The sequence below is a fragment of the Balaenoptera musculus genome, chromosome 20 (genome assembly GCF_009873245.2).
Source record: "Balaenoptera musculus isolate JJ_BM4_2016_0621 chromosome 20, mBalMus1.pri.v3, whole genome shotgun sequence".
In the NCBI taxonomy this organism is placed as follows: Eukaryota; Metazoa; Chordata; class Mammalia; order Artiodactyla; family Balaenopteridae; genus Balaenoptera; species Balaenoptera musculus.
Genome location: NC_045804.1, coordinates 47886907 through 47898922, shown reverse-complemented (window position 1 = coordinate 47898922; position 12016 = coordinate 47886907). Strand labels below are relative to the sequence as shown.

General features: G+C 55.4%; 1 protein-coding gene across 1 annotated transcript in view; it reads left to right on the top strand.

Moving 5' to 3' along the window:
* Nucleotides 1-12016, top strand: part of ITGAE (integrin subunit alpha E) — a 68843-nt gene that overhangs the window by 28464 nt on the left and 28363 nt on the right. The window contains exons 3-14 of the mRNA XM_036836310.1: nucleotides 3358-3449; nucleotides 4700-4767; nucleotides 5119-5236; nucleotides 5459-5605; nucleotides 6019-6134; nucleotides 6732-6883; nucleotides 7897-8050; nucleotides 8639-8789; nucleotides 9296-9363; nucleotides 10663-10798; nucleotides 11345-11487; nucleotides 11850-11990. Of these exons, the coding sequence (XP_036692205.1) occupies nucleotides 3358-3449; nucleotides 4700-4767; nucleotides 5119-5236; nucleotides 5459-5605; nucleotides 6019-6134; nucleotides 6732-6883; nucleotides 7897-8050; nucleotides 8639-8789; nucleotides 9296-9363; nucleotides 10663-10798; nucleotides 11345-11487; nucleotides 11850-11990 (1486 nt within the window). The remainder of the gene's footprint in view (nucleotides 1-3357; nucleotides 3450-4699; nucleotides 4768-5118; nucleotides 5237-5458; nucleotides 5606-6018; nucleotides 6135-6731; nucleotides 6884-7896; nucleotides 8051-8638; nucleotides 8790-9295; nucleotides 9364-10662; nucleotides 10799-11344; nucleotides 11488-11849; nucleotides 11991-12016) is intronic.

The following is a 12016-nucleotide window of genomic DNA, read 5'->3' as shown; positions in this document are numbered from 1 at the left end:
AGGGCTTGGAGGGGGTCAAGGTGCTCCTTCTTTTGGGAAGGCTTCCTGAGGAGCTGGCGCTTGGGAAGATTGTTCTGCAGGAAAAGGAGCTGAAAGGCATTGCAAGCGGAAGAAGCAGCTTGGGCCAAGGCCTAAAGGAGGAAGGAGAGCTGAGGCTATTCCAGGCCTGCACCTACCCCACCAAGACGTGGTCGGGTTGGATCCCAGTTCTGAGCCCACCTTTGCGGGGGAGCAGAGAATAAGGTGCTGGGCCCAGGGCTGAGGCTGAGGCTGGGAGGGGTCTGGGGAAAGAGGCAAGGTTGTTGAGCAGGCGACCTAATTTAGGGGCTCAGCTGCAAGCCCACGGAGCTCAGCTGCACGTGGTCCTCTGCCCCTCAGCCTTGCCCCAGATTAGCCCCCTCATGTGCTGCCTTGGCTGTTGTTCAGTCGTCATTTAACAGATGTTTACCAAACCCCTGCTCTGTGCCAGCCACTGTTCCAGGTGCTGGAGATAACATGGCAAACAAGAGAGACAAGATCCTTGGGGAACTTACAGTCTAGGGGGAGAGACAGATAATAAACAGTAAACAAGTAAACAGGATGCTATCAAACGGGGACAAGTTCTGGGAAGGAAATAAATGGGACGATGCAAAGCAGAGTAACTGGCTTGTGAGGTGAGGCTGGTTGGAGAAAGCATTTGTGAGGAGGTGACAGTTAAACGAGGCCAAGGAATGAGAATGAGCCAGGTTGGGGAGAGAGGGGGCACAGCAAGGCAGAGGGCCCGAGCCAGGAAAGAGCTGGGGGCAGCCTAGGAACGGAAGCCAGCCAGTGTGGGGCTAGAGCTTGGAGAGCAAAGGAGCAGGAGGGGAATCTCAGCGGTGGGGAGGTGCTAGATCGTGCAAGGCCCCGTGGGCTGCGGCAAGGGGTATGGACTCTTTGCCTAAGTGCATGGGAGGCAGCTGAAACAGGGGAGTGACATGGTGTAATTTACAAGGGTAAATTTATTTTTTATTTTATTTTAAAAAATATTTATTTATTATTTACTTATTTGCCTACGCTGGGTCTTAGCTGAGGCACGTGGGATCTTCATTGCGGCATGCATGCGGGACCTAGTTCCCTTACCAGGGATCGAACCCGGGCCCCCTGCATTGGGAGCTCGGAGTCTTACCCACTGGACCACCAAGGAAGTCCCAAGAGCAAATTTAAAAAACAAACAACAGAAAAAAATAACAGGGGGCTATTACTACACACCAGGCAAGATGATGGTGGCAGGGGAAACAGAGAGAAGAGATGCTCTCTAGATATAGTTTGGAGGAAAACCCAACAGGGTTTACTGATGGATTTGATGAAGGGGATGAGTGAAAAGACGAAGCAAGGGTGCCCCCAGGCTTTGGACTTCAGAACATAGTGGTTGGTGGTGCCATGTATTGTGTCAGGGAAGATGGAACGGTTCAGTTCAGGCAAGGGAGAACAAGACCATAGTTCTGTTTCGAACATTCTAAGTTTGAGATGCCTATTAGACAATGGGCATTGTTTATTTATTAGTTTCCTAGGGCTGCTGTAACAATTCACCACAAACTTAGTGGCTTAAAACAGCACAAACTATTATCTTACGGTTTTGGAGGTCAGATGTCCAAAGTGGGTCTTACTGAGCTGAAATCAAGGCATTAGCTGGGCTGTGTTCCTTCTAGAGCCTCAAGGGGAGGATCTGTTTCCTCACTTCCTTTCGGTTCTAGGTGCTGCCTGCATTCCTTGTCTTGTGGCCCCTTCCTCCATTTTTAAAGGGTCTGATAAGGACCCTTGTGATTACATTGGGCCTACCCAGATAATCCAGGATAAATTCCCCAACACAAGATCTTTAACTTAATCTGCGAAGTCCCTTTTGCCATAAAAAGTAGCGTATTCATGGGCTCTGGGGATTAGGACATGGACTTCTCTGGGCGGGGCAGGTCATTATTCTGCTTTCTAGAGCTGTGCTGGTCTGGCTTCTGGTGGAGGGATGCTAGCATTGCAGATATAAAGGTGGGAATGTCAGCACTGATAGGTGTATTGAAGCCAGGGATTGGAGGGGATCAGTCACCAGGGAGAGTGTGTGGGCGAGGAAAACAGGGACCCGGCACCGGGACACCAGTGACATTTAGAAGTCAGACAGTGAATGAGCAAGCAAAGGAGTTTGAGAAGGAGTAGTGAGAGAGGTCAGGGGAATCAAAAAGAAAGTGATTCAAGGGAGAGATGGTTACTTATGCCCCAGGCTGTTGAGAGGTTGAGAAAGATGAGGGCAGAAAGGTGTCCCTCGGATTTGGCAATGTGTGGACCCCCGCTGACCTTGACAGGAACCCTGTCAGGGGTGGAAGTCAGCTTGGGGTGGGGTAAGCTGGGTAGGGCACACACACAGGTGTAGATTTTATTATTATCCTGTCACCCATGGAGATAAGTGAATGATATATTTCATAATTTTTTAAAATGTCAAGTAACGGGAGGTGAGGAAGTGGAAACGACCTCGTTCCTGGCCCCCAAACCACTGTAACTTATCGTGACCTGTCTAATCCCCTTTATAAAGCTTCCCCTTTATAAAGCTTCCCCTTCATAAAGCTTCCCCTTTATAAAGTCCTCTGTGGCTTCCTACTGCCCTCAGCATAAAACCCTGGACTTGGTTCACTGCTACCAAGCTCAGCCTCGGGCCCCGTCCCCAACACCCCCTACTCACAGCTCCTAGGCTGGGGCGCTCTCTCCCTGTCTCGGGGCAGCCCTGATCCTCCCTGGGCAGCATGCACACTGAGAATGTTCAGGCTGACGCTGGCTCTCTGCTGTCTCCCTGGGCAGGGGGCAGAGTTTGCCATTGGGAATCACGTCTCCTGAGGCTGCCTTAGCCAGGCTGAGGGGCCCAGAACCTCCAGTTCTGACCTGCCCCTAGGAGAGGGGCACAAGTGTGCTCTTCTCAGGAAGTGCTGTCACTGGGGCCAGGTGGGGCAGGCGCCCTTGCAGCCACTAGGAAGGCAGCACTGCGACCAACAGAAGCAACTGTGCTGCTGGTGGCTTCCTGGTTCCCCCCACCGCCATCAAAGAGCAGCGAGTCTTTATTTACCACCAGTGTCACCCCATTTCTGTCAGGGTGGGCCAGCAGGCAGAGAGGGGATGCATTTAGCCATTTCCTGCCTGGAGCTGTGCAAAGGTTGAGCCCATGCCTCCCTCGTAATGCAGATCCACCATCCTGGGCTGGGAGCCTGCCCGCCTTTCCAGGTCTGGTCTTCTCCATAGTTTTCCCCACAGGGAACCTGTGGGTCTGTGGGCCTGGAATGGAAGGACTGTGTCTGGGCAGGTAGGGAGGAAAAGGGAATCGTTGACCAGCTCAACTTTGCTGCCTACTCTTTGGCTCAGGCTCCTGGTCACCAGCCCCAGAACCAGCAGGACGGCAGGGCCCCTGTATCAGTGTTCCCTCATTCAGGATGAGCTCCATTGCCAGCCAGTAGGTAAGTCAGTCTCTGCTCCCGGGAATGCTCCCAGGACCTCCTTTCTAGGAATCCCACTCATCCAGCCCAACCATTCCGGTGTCTCCACCCTAGACTCCACCACCAGCCACAGCAAGCCTTCCATCCTGGTGCCCAATCCCATCCCTACCCAACCCTAACCCCCAACCCACCTTTCCGGACCCAATCCTAACAACAAAAATGAAACCTAAAATGGATGGAGTGCTTACGGACAGTGTCACCTGACACTGCTAAGTGCTTCATGGACTTTTAATCCTCAAAACCACACCATTTTACAGAAGAGAAAGCTACAGTTCAGAGAAGTCCTTTGGTTTCCACTATGACTAAGGTCACGCATCTGAGCAGCACCGCAGATGCAAACCCAACTCCACCCGATTCCAAAACCCAACCTACCGCAACTCACCACGCCTCAATGGAACCCAACCCTTCCCCCCCGCCACCCCGCAATCTAACTGTGGCCATCCTAGCGCCTAGCATGGGGTCTGCCATATATTAGGCGCTCAGTAATGCTGTTTGAATGAACAAAGGAATGGACCTAATTCGCTCGGTGACCAAACTCTCCCTATCCCGCCCAGCCCAGCTGAAGGCCCACTTTGCTGACGACCGCTGGGCCATGTCAGGTGGGGTCCTGGTCTCTGTGGGAGACGCTGTGTTGAACAGCCTCCATCTCTGCCTCAGAAGGGCACACGGTCCAGCAGGGCGACTGAGTGGTCCTGGGACTCAAAAATGCAAGTCGCCTGAGGCCCACAGTGGGGAGGGAGGGGAAGGAGCTACACTTCTGCCCCTGGGGATGTGGGGTGGTAAGATTCCCCGGAGACGGGACTTTGAGAGGGGAGAGTTCATTGGATTCTAGGGCCAGTCCCTCAGCCTCTTGCCATTCCTCCCTGGTGCTGCACACACCTGCCAGCTGGTGCTTCTCTGCCTGCCTGCCCACCAGCCCAGGGGCCCCTGGAGGACCAGCACCAGGTCTCAGTGTTTCTGGATCCCTATCACCATCTGTCACAGGCCGGGCACAGAGCAGACATCACGGGGCTTATGTTGACTGAGACACCGAATGAACCTGGGAGAGAGGCCTGTCCTTGAAGGCCCCCCCATCCAGCTTCCAGAGGATGCTCTGAGTGGCCAGCTCTTCCTCATGGGGCTTTGACCAAGGTGGCCCTGTGCCCTCTGACCTTGGCTCCTGGGTTGCCTCCCAGCATTCCTCCCTCCTTACCTGGGCCTCACTGTTTCAGAGAATGTCCCCATCCCAAAGAGGAGGTACCGTGGAGTGACAGTTGTCCGGAACCACCATGGTGTTTTGGTGAGTATGTGTGGCGAGAGAGGATGGAGGGCCTTGGGGAGCTGGTGCTACCCCTGTGGTTGACCGTGTGGATACCAGTCTTGACTGGCGTGTTATTCTCAGGGCTGAGCCCAACGGTATCCCCGGCAGCCCCAGGGCTGACAGCGGCTCTGAGCTGGGTACTCCGTGTAACCCAGCACACTGACCCTGGCAGCGACTCCTACCCCTGGTGAGGGGTGAGCAAGCTGTTCCTGCGTCCCCTGCCTGGTTGAGCCACTGGGTTCTGACGTGGGGGTGTGGGTGTGGCTGCAACGAGGGGGCCTGGGCTGGGGGTGACCCGGGCTTTCCCCTCCTTTTCTCCCCCTCCTCTAGGTCTGCATTCAAGTGCCGACCCGGTGGCCCCAGAGCCTCAGCTCAGAGCTCACAGGCAACTGCATCCTGCTGGCCCCTGACCTCCGTCCCCGTGCCCAGGTCTACTTCTCCGACCTTGGTAAGGACTGGACCCTCGTTGGACAGCTCTGAAGGGATATCCTGGGGTCTGCAAGAAGAGGCGCCAGCCCGCGGTAGATGCAGAGGGACACAGAGGCCCAGAGAGGGCAAGGCAGTCTTAGGCCCCATGTGAAGGAACCAGGGCAGAGCTAAGGGAAGGCTTACCTGGAGGTGAACGAGGAGGCCGTCTGACTCTGAGCTCTTCCATGTGTACTTTTTAAAGAAAAATTACTGGACCCTGATGCCCCTGTGGATGCTGGAGACTGCTCCAGGAACAAAAAAGGCAGCACGGAGAACACAGCCAGGCAGCGCCGGGATTTGAAGGTGGAGGAGGAGGAGGAGACAGAGGACGAGGACGAGGAGGCAGCTGGTGAGAAGAGGCAAATCTGGGTTGCTCCTAGAGCTGTCAGAGCTGACTCCCTAGGCTGGCGACCTCTAGGGGTGAGGCGTGCCTAGGTCCAAGAGATGGAGAGCAGTGGCTGGATTCTACAGGCCTGGCCAGTCCCAGCCCTGTCTCTCTCCATCTTACAGATGGGAAAACTGAGGCCCAGAGAGTGGGGGTGCTGGGAGTGACTCACGCAGCAAGTCAGAGCCTGAGCAGGTTCTGGCTCTCTCTCTGCCTCTGAGACAGAGGCTTCACTCTTGGGAATGGCACCGATGCCCTCCCTGAACTGAGCCCTCAGGGCTTGAACTGGGTGGGTGCCCTTCAGGGCAGGACGAGTTGCCCTCACTCCTGCCCCAGATGCCAAGCCCACTCCTGACCTGTTCCCTGTTTTGGCCCAGGCACCGAGATCGCCATCATCCTGGATGGCTCAGGAAGCATTGATCCCCCAGACTTCCAGAGAGCCAAAGACTTCATCTCCAACATGATGAAGAACATCTATGAGAAGTGCTTTGAGGTGGGCTTCCCTAAGAGCTGGACTCACACAGCTTGTGTGTTATCTACCGCTGTGAACAAACCGCCTCAAAACATCCACCAGTGATCTGCTCTCCTTCTATGGGTCAGCTGTTCGGTCTGGGCTCGGCTGGGTGGTTCTTTTGCTGGTCTTGCCTAGAGTTATTCCTGCAGCTGCAGACATCTGGTTGCTCGACTGGACCCTAAGATGCCCTCGCTTGTCTGGACCATGTGTCTCCAGCAGCCCAGTCCAACTCTCTCATGGCAAGCACTTTCCAAACCTCTGATTATATCACATTTGCTGATGTCCCATTGGCCAAAGCAAGTCACCTGGCCTATCCCGGAGTCAGTGTGGAAGAGGGGGACTACACAGGGACATGGATTCAAGAAGAAGTCTGTGATTCACTGGGAGCCATTACTATCACACCTTCCTCCACCCCACTGGCTTAGAGATTTCCCTCTGCCTGAGCATCTCCTCCTGCCCAGAGACTAGGAGGAATGAGTGGATTCTTCCACTGCTTCCAGGCGGAGCCATCTAAGGGGCAGGGGTGGCCTTGGGCAACTCTGCCAAACTCCTTCCCTCTCGGCCCCTCCCCTGCAGTGCAGCTTTGCCCTGGTGCAATATGGGGAAGTCATCCAGACAGAGCTTGACCTTCAGGACAGCCAAGACGTTACAGCCTCCCTCGCCAGAGTCCAGAACATCACTCAAGTGGGGAGTGTCACCAAGACTGCCTCTGCCATGCAGCACGTCCTGTGAGTGTGAGGGCGACAGAATTACCTGTACACCTACTGAGTGCCAGTCTACGGCCCTGCCCAGAGGCTCTGAGGCATCCTACCTGGAGAAGGTGGCTGGACAGACTGTGTAGAGGAGAGGGTCAGGGTTCAGGCTCTTCCTTGGCTGAAAGGGGACACTGTGAGGTCTTCCAGCCCAGCCTTGGCTGATAGATGACACCCCAAGACAGTCCTCCAAAAATTCTTCCAAAGACTCCTCCTGCGAGCAGCAGTAGGGCACAGTGCTTATCAGAGGGGCTTAGTGGGCAGGCTCCCTGGGTTCAATCCCAGCTACGGTTTGTACTCGTGAGACCTTGGGCGAGTTGCCTAACCTCTCTATGCTTCAATTTTCTCACTTTTAAAATGAGAATAATAGGGAATTCCCTGGTAGTCCAGTGGTTAGGACTTGGCGCTTTCACTGCTGAGGCCAGGGTTCAATCCCTGGTCAGGGAACTAAGATCCTGCAAGCCTCAGGGTGTGGCCAGTAATAATAATAATAATAATAATAATAATAATAATAATAATAATAATAGTACTTGCCTTAAAATATGTACGGTGCATACCAGAGTGCCTGGCACCTAAGTTCTATGTAAATCTTAGCCACTGTTTTTAATATCATTATTATTCCCACACATACACACGAGGAATAGACTCCAGTGCTGTCCAGCACCTTTCTTTTTCTTTTTTTAAAAATAAATTTATTTATTTACTTATTTTTGGCTGCATTGGGTCTTCGTTGCTGTGCACTGGCTTTCTCTAGTTGCCCAGCACCTTTCTGTTGGGAGCAGGTGAGGGGTAAGAACACCTGTGTTGCAGCCTCACCTCCACCCACGCAGCTGTGCACCCAGGGACATCACCACCCCTCTTTGGGCCTTTGTTCTCCCAGGAGGGCTCCTTAATCCTCTTCAATTCTAAAACAGGTCAGTGAATAAAATCTCCCCAGGACTCAGTCATCCCTTTGGCAAAGTTCTCTCCCTTTACTCTCCCCGATTTAGAGACAACATCTTCACACCAAGCCATGGCTCCAGAGAAAAGGCATCCAAGGTCATGGTGGTGCTCACTGATGGGGACATATTCGGGGACCCCCTCAGCCTCACGACTGTCATCAACTCCACAAAGATGCAGGGTGTTGAGCGCTTTGCCATTGGGGTAAGAACCAGGAGCTGGGGGGTACCTCGTGACCCTGTACAGCCTGGGGTGCGGAGGAGCCAGGGCTCCTAGAAGGGCTTCAGTAAGCAGCTTACCCAAACCCTGCTGCAGTCACAAACACTCACCAACGTCTCTTCTTTCAGCCCCCGTGTCCCATGCACCCCGCACCCCCCCACCCCACTCAGGGTCTTCCCCCAGACGGCTCATTTCCCAGTGGTGGTCACAGCTCACTCGCCCAGCAGTGATGGGGAGAGCAGTGGACACCCTGGGAGCCCACAGGAGGGATGTCAGGGAAGGTTCCAGGAGGAGCTGGTGCTGAGCTGAGTCTTGGAGGACAAAGAGGAGTAGCTGACCTAGGGCACAGGGGAGGCAGGAAGGGCTCTGCAGGCAGAGGGAATAGCATGGGCAGAGGTGAGGAGCCTGGTGTGTTCAGGAAAACACACGTAGAGTGTGTGGGAGAGCAGGAAGCAGGGAAAGGAGGAGGTAGGTGATGGGGGGCCCTGAAGGCCAGACGGAGGGGCTCAGCTCTCTCTCCGGTACTGAAGAGCCCTCGTGGTGCTGGCCCACTGACCCAGGGCCTCTGTGCAGGTGGGAGATGCATTTAATAAAACCAGGGCGTACAACGAGCTGAAGCTGATCGCCTCGGACCCCGATGAGGACCATGCCTTCAAGGTGACCAACTACTCAGCGCTGGATGGGCTGCTGAGCAAACTGCAGCAGAGCATCATTAGCGTGGAAGGTGAGGCTCCAGGTCCCTGGCCGCCCTGTGGCAGCGCCCTCGGCAATTCAGCAGGAGGCCCGAGGCCCGCGCTCCAGCCCCGCTCCTGTCCTCTCTCCATGTGGCACGCTGGCAACTCCTGTCACTTCTCTGAGCCTCAGCTGTTCCATCTCTAAAAAGGCAACAATATCCCCAGCCTCCCTCACTTCCCCCAAATTCCATGAAACTCTGATGAGAAGCTCTTTCTGGTGCTGGAGGAAGAAGGATGACTGGGGCATGATTCCTGCTCCCAGGAGCTCCCAGGTGAGGAAACTGAGGCCCAGGAACAGGGAGGGGACGGCCCTCTTCCCAGCTATGCTGCCAGTAGCTGCTAAAGCAGGACCCAGATCTCTACTCCAACCTGATGCTTGTCCCATCCTACCAGAACATCCTTCCCTCTGGGAGGAAGCCAAGCCGGACCCTTCCCCGACTTGGTTTCTCCCTTCACCTCGGCCCACAGCAGTCTCACTGGGCGTCTTGGCTTCCAGGCACGGTCGGAGATGCCCTCCACTATCAGCTGGCACAGGTCGGGTTCAGTGCCCAGATCCTGGACGAGGTACGTGGCCGACTCAGCACCAGGCAGGCTCTCCACAGAGGAGGGGCCCTGGCGATTCCCAGGGACTCAGGGTCCCCTGGCTCTCAGTGCCCTCCTGTGGTGAGGGCTCTGAAGGAGCCAATTTAAGACTTTTTTTTTTCGTAAAGATTTTTTGATGTGAACCATTTTTAAAGCCTTTATTGAATTTGTTACAATATTGCTTCTGTTTTATATTTTGTTTTTTTGGCCCCGAGGCATGTGGGATCTTAGCTCCCCAACCCGGGATCAAACCTGTGCGCCCTGCATTGGAAGGCAAAGTCTTAACCACTGGACCGCCGGCCAGGGAAGTCCCATGAAAGAGCCATTTTAGGACAAAGGAAAACACTTCTGTGTGCTCACCCTAACCTGGACCTTTGAGGTCAAGGAGAGAATGGCCCTGTTTATAACAGGAGGTCATTTCGTCCTGCGCTCAAGGATTAAGCAGCTTCCTTAACACAGACTGGTAACACCCAGGCCTGGGTGGGCTTGCCTACCAAGCCGGGTACTTCTCCCCACCAGAGGCCCTGTTCCCCACAGACGGGGAGGGATACGGGCAGTGAGGACACCGTCCTTGCATGTGGTGGAAGCGCGGTTAGCACGTCACTCGACACAGGTGGGCCTTGGGTGCCAGACTCAGGCTGTGCAGCCTCGGAGGACATGAGCCCCATTTTGCTCAGTCATACTTTTTTTTTTTTTTAATTTATTTTAATTTATTTATTTTTGGCTGTGTTGGGTCTTCGTTGCTGCACGCGGGCTTTCTCTAGCTGCGGCGAGTGGGGGCTTCTCTTGCAGAGCACGGGCTCTAGGCACACAGGCTTCAGTAGTTGTGGCACGAGGGCTCACTAGTTGTGGCTCACAGGCTCTAGAGCGCAGGCTCAGTAGTTGTGGTGCACGGGCTTAGTTGCTCCGCGGCATGTGGGATCTTCCCGGACCAGGGCTCGAACCTGTGTCCCCTACATTGGCAAGCGGATTCTTAACCACTGTGCCACCAGGGAAGTCCCTCAGTCATACTTTTTTAAATGCTCAACATCTGGGCCCCGGGTTGGATTTCTGCCCCAGGGGTTGCTGGTACTGCAAGGACAGCTGCCCTGACAGGGTCATGGGTACAAGGCAGGAACCCAGTGTTTGCCTCTCGCCTTCCTCCTGCGTCTCTGTCCGGGTGCATTGAATGCCCCTCATCCCCCCTGCAAGGTTTGCTGTGCTGGCAGGTAGACCCAAGGCCACCCTGGCTGGCCCTGGGTCCCTCCCGCCCAGATGGCCGCCAACCCTTTTCCCCTGCAGGGGCAGGTGCTGCTCGGTGCTGTAGGGGCCTTCGACTGGTCGGGGGGCACGCTGTTCTACAACACGAGCAGCCGCAAGGGCCGCTTCCTGAACCAGACGGCAGTGGATGCCAAGGCTGTGCAGTACAGCTACCTGGGTGAGGGCGGGGCCTGGAGGCTACCTGGGTGTGGGCGGGGCCTGTACAGGGACACAGGCTGCAGTGGGCTTCCTAGCTGGGGAGGGCCCAGGTCGGTCACATGGACTGAGGGACGGGCCCCACTTAGGGAGCCTGAGGCTGAGAATTAGGCCTGTTTGGTACCAAAGCGCCAGGGCCAGGCAGCTGCCTAGGGAGGTAGGGCCTCTCCATTAGTAATGGCGGTGGGTGACCCTTCACCCCTCCTCAGTCTTCATGCACTGCGTTTGTGATGAACGTGGGTGATGAATGTGTGTGGAGTGTATTTTGAGTGAAGCTGTATGTATGATCGGGTGTGTCTATCCCATCTACGTAGTGGGGCACATGTGTGTGAGCAGCCGCATGGGTAAGTGGAGCCACCGCTGATGATTTTAAAAGGATGAGAAGGATAGTCTCTCCATTTCTGCCTCCCTGCCCAAGCTGCTTCGAAGTCCTGGCCGAGAAGGTGGGGGGAGGGGCAAAGGAGTGGCCCGGTGGGAGGTCCTGATCACAGTTCCCCACCCCCCACAGGTTACTCGGTGGCTGTGCTACACAAGGCCTGTGGCCTCTCCTATGTGGCAGGGGCTCCACGGCACAAGCAGCGAGGGGCTGTGTTTGAGCTCCGGAAGGAGGGCAAAGAGACCAACTTTGTACCGGTGCTGGAGGGCGAGCAGGTACTGCTGGAGAAGGACCCCCACCCCCGTTATCACAGATGGGGATCTGGAGGTCCCGGAGGGAAAGGGGTGGGCTCCAGGGCACACAGTGGGTTGGGGACCCAGCCTGGGCAGAACTCAGGCAGAACTCAGCCTCCGCCCCGGCTCTGTGTGTCTGAGCGCCAGCTGGTTTCCCCCGTCGTGGGGGATCAGGCTGTTCACCCAGTCTCCTGTGTTATTCTGGTGAACAAATTGATCTGGTCTGACCCAAATTTGGTGGTCCAGGAAGAGCAAGAGCAGAGGTCTAGCTTTGCTGAGGGGTCTGGCGGTGGGGACGTGCCTCCCCGGCACTCCCCGTGAGCTGCGTTCTCTCTGGCCTGCAGATGGGGTCCTATTTTGGCTCTGAGCTGTGCCCTGTGGACGTCGACATGGATGGGACCACAGACTTGTTGCTGGTGGCCGCCCCGTTTTACCACGTTCAAGGCGAGGAGGGCAGAGTCTATGTGTACCGTGTGAACAAGCAGGTGAGAGAGTCACCATCTTCGCAAGT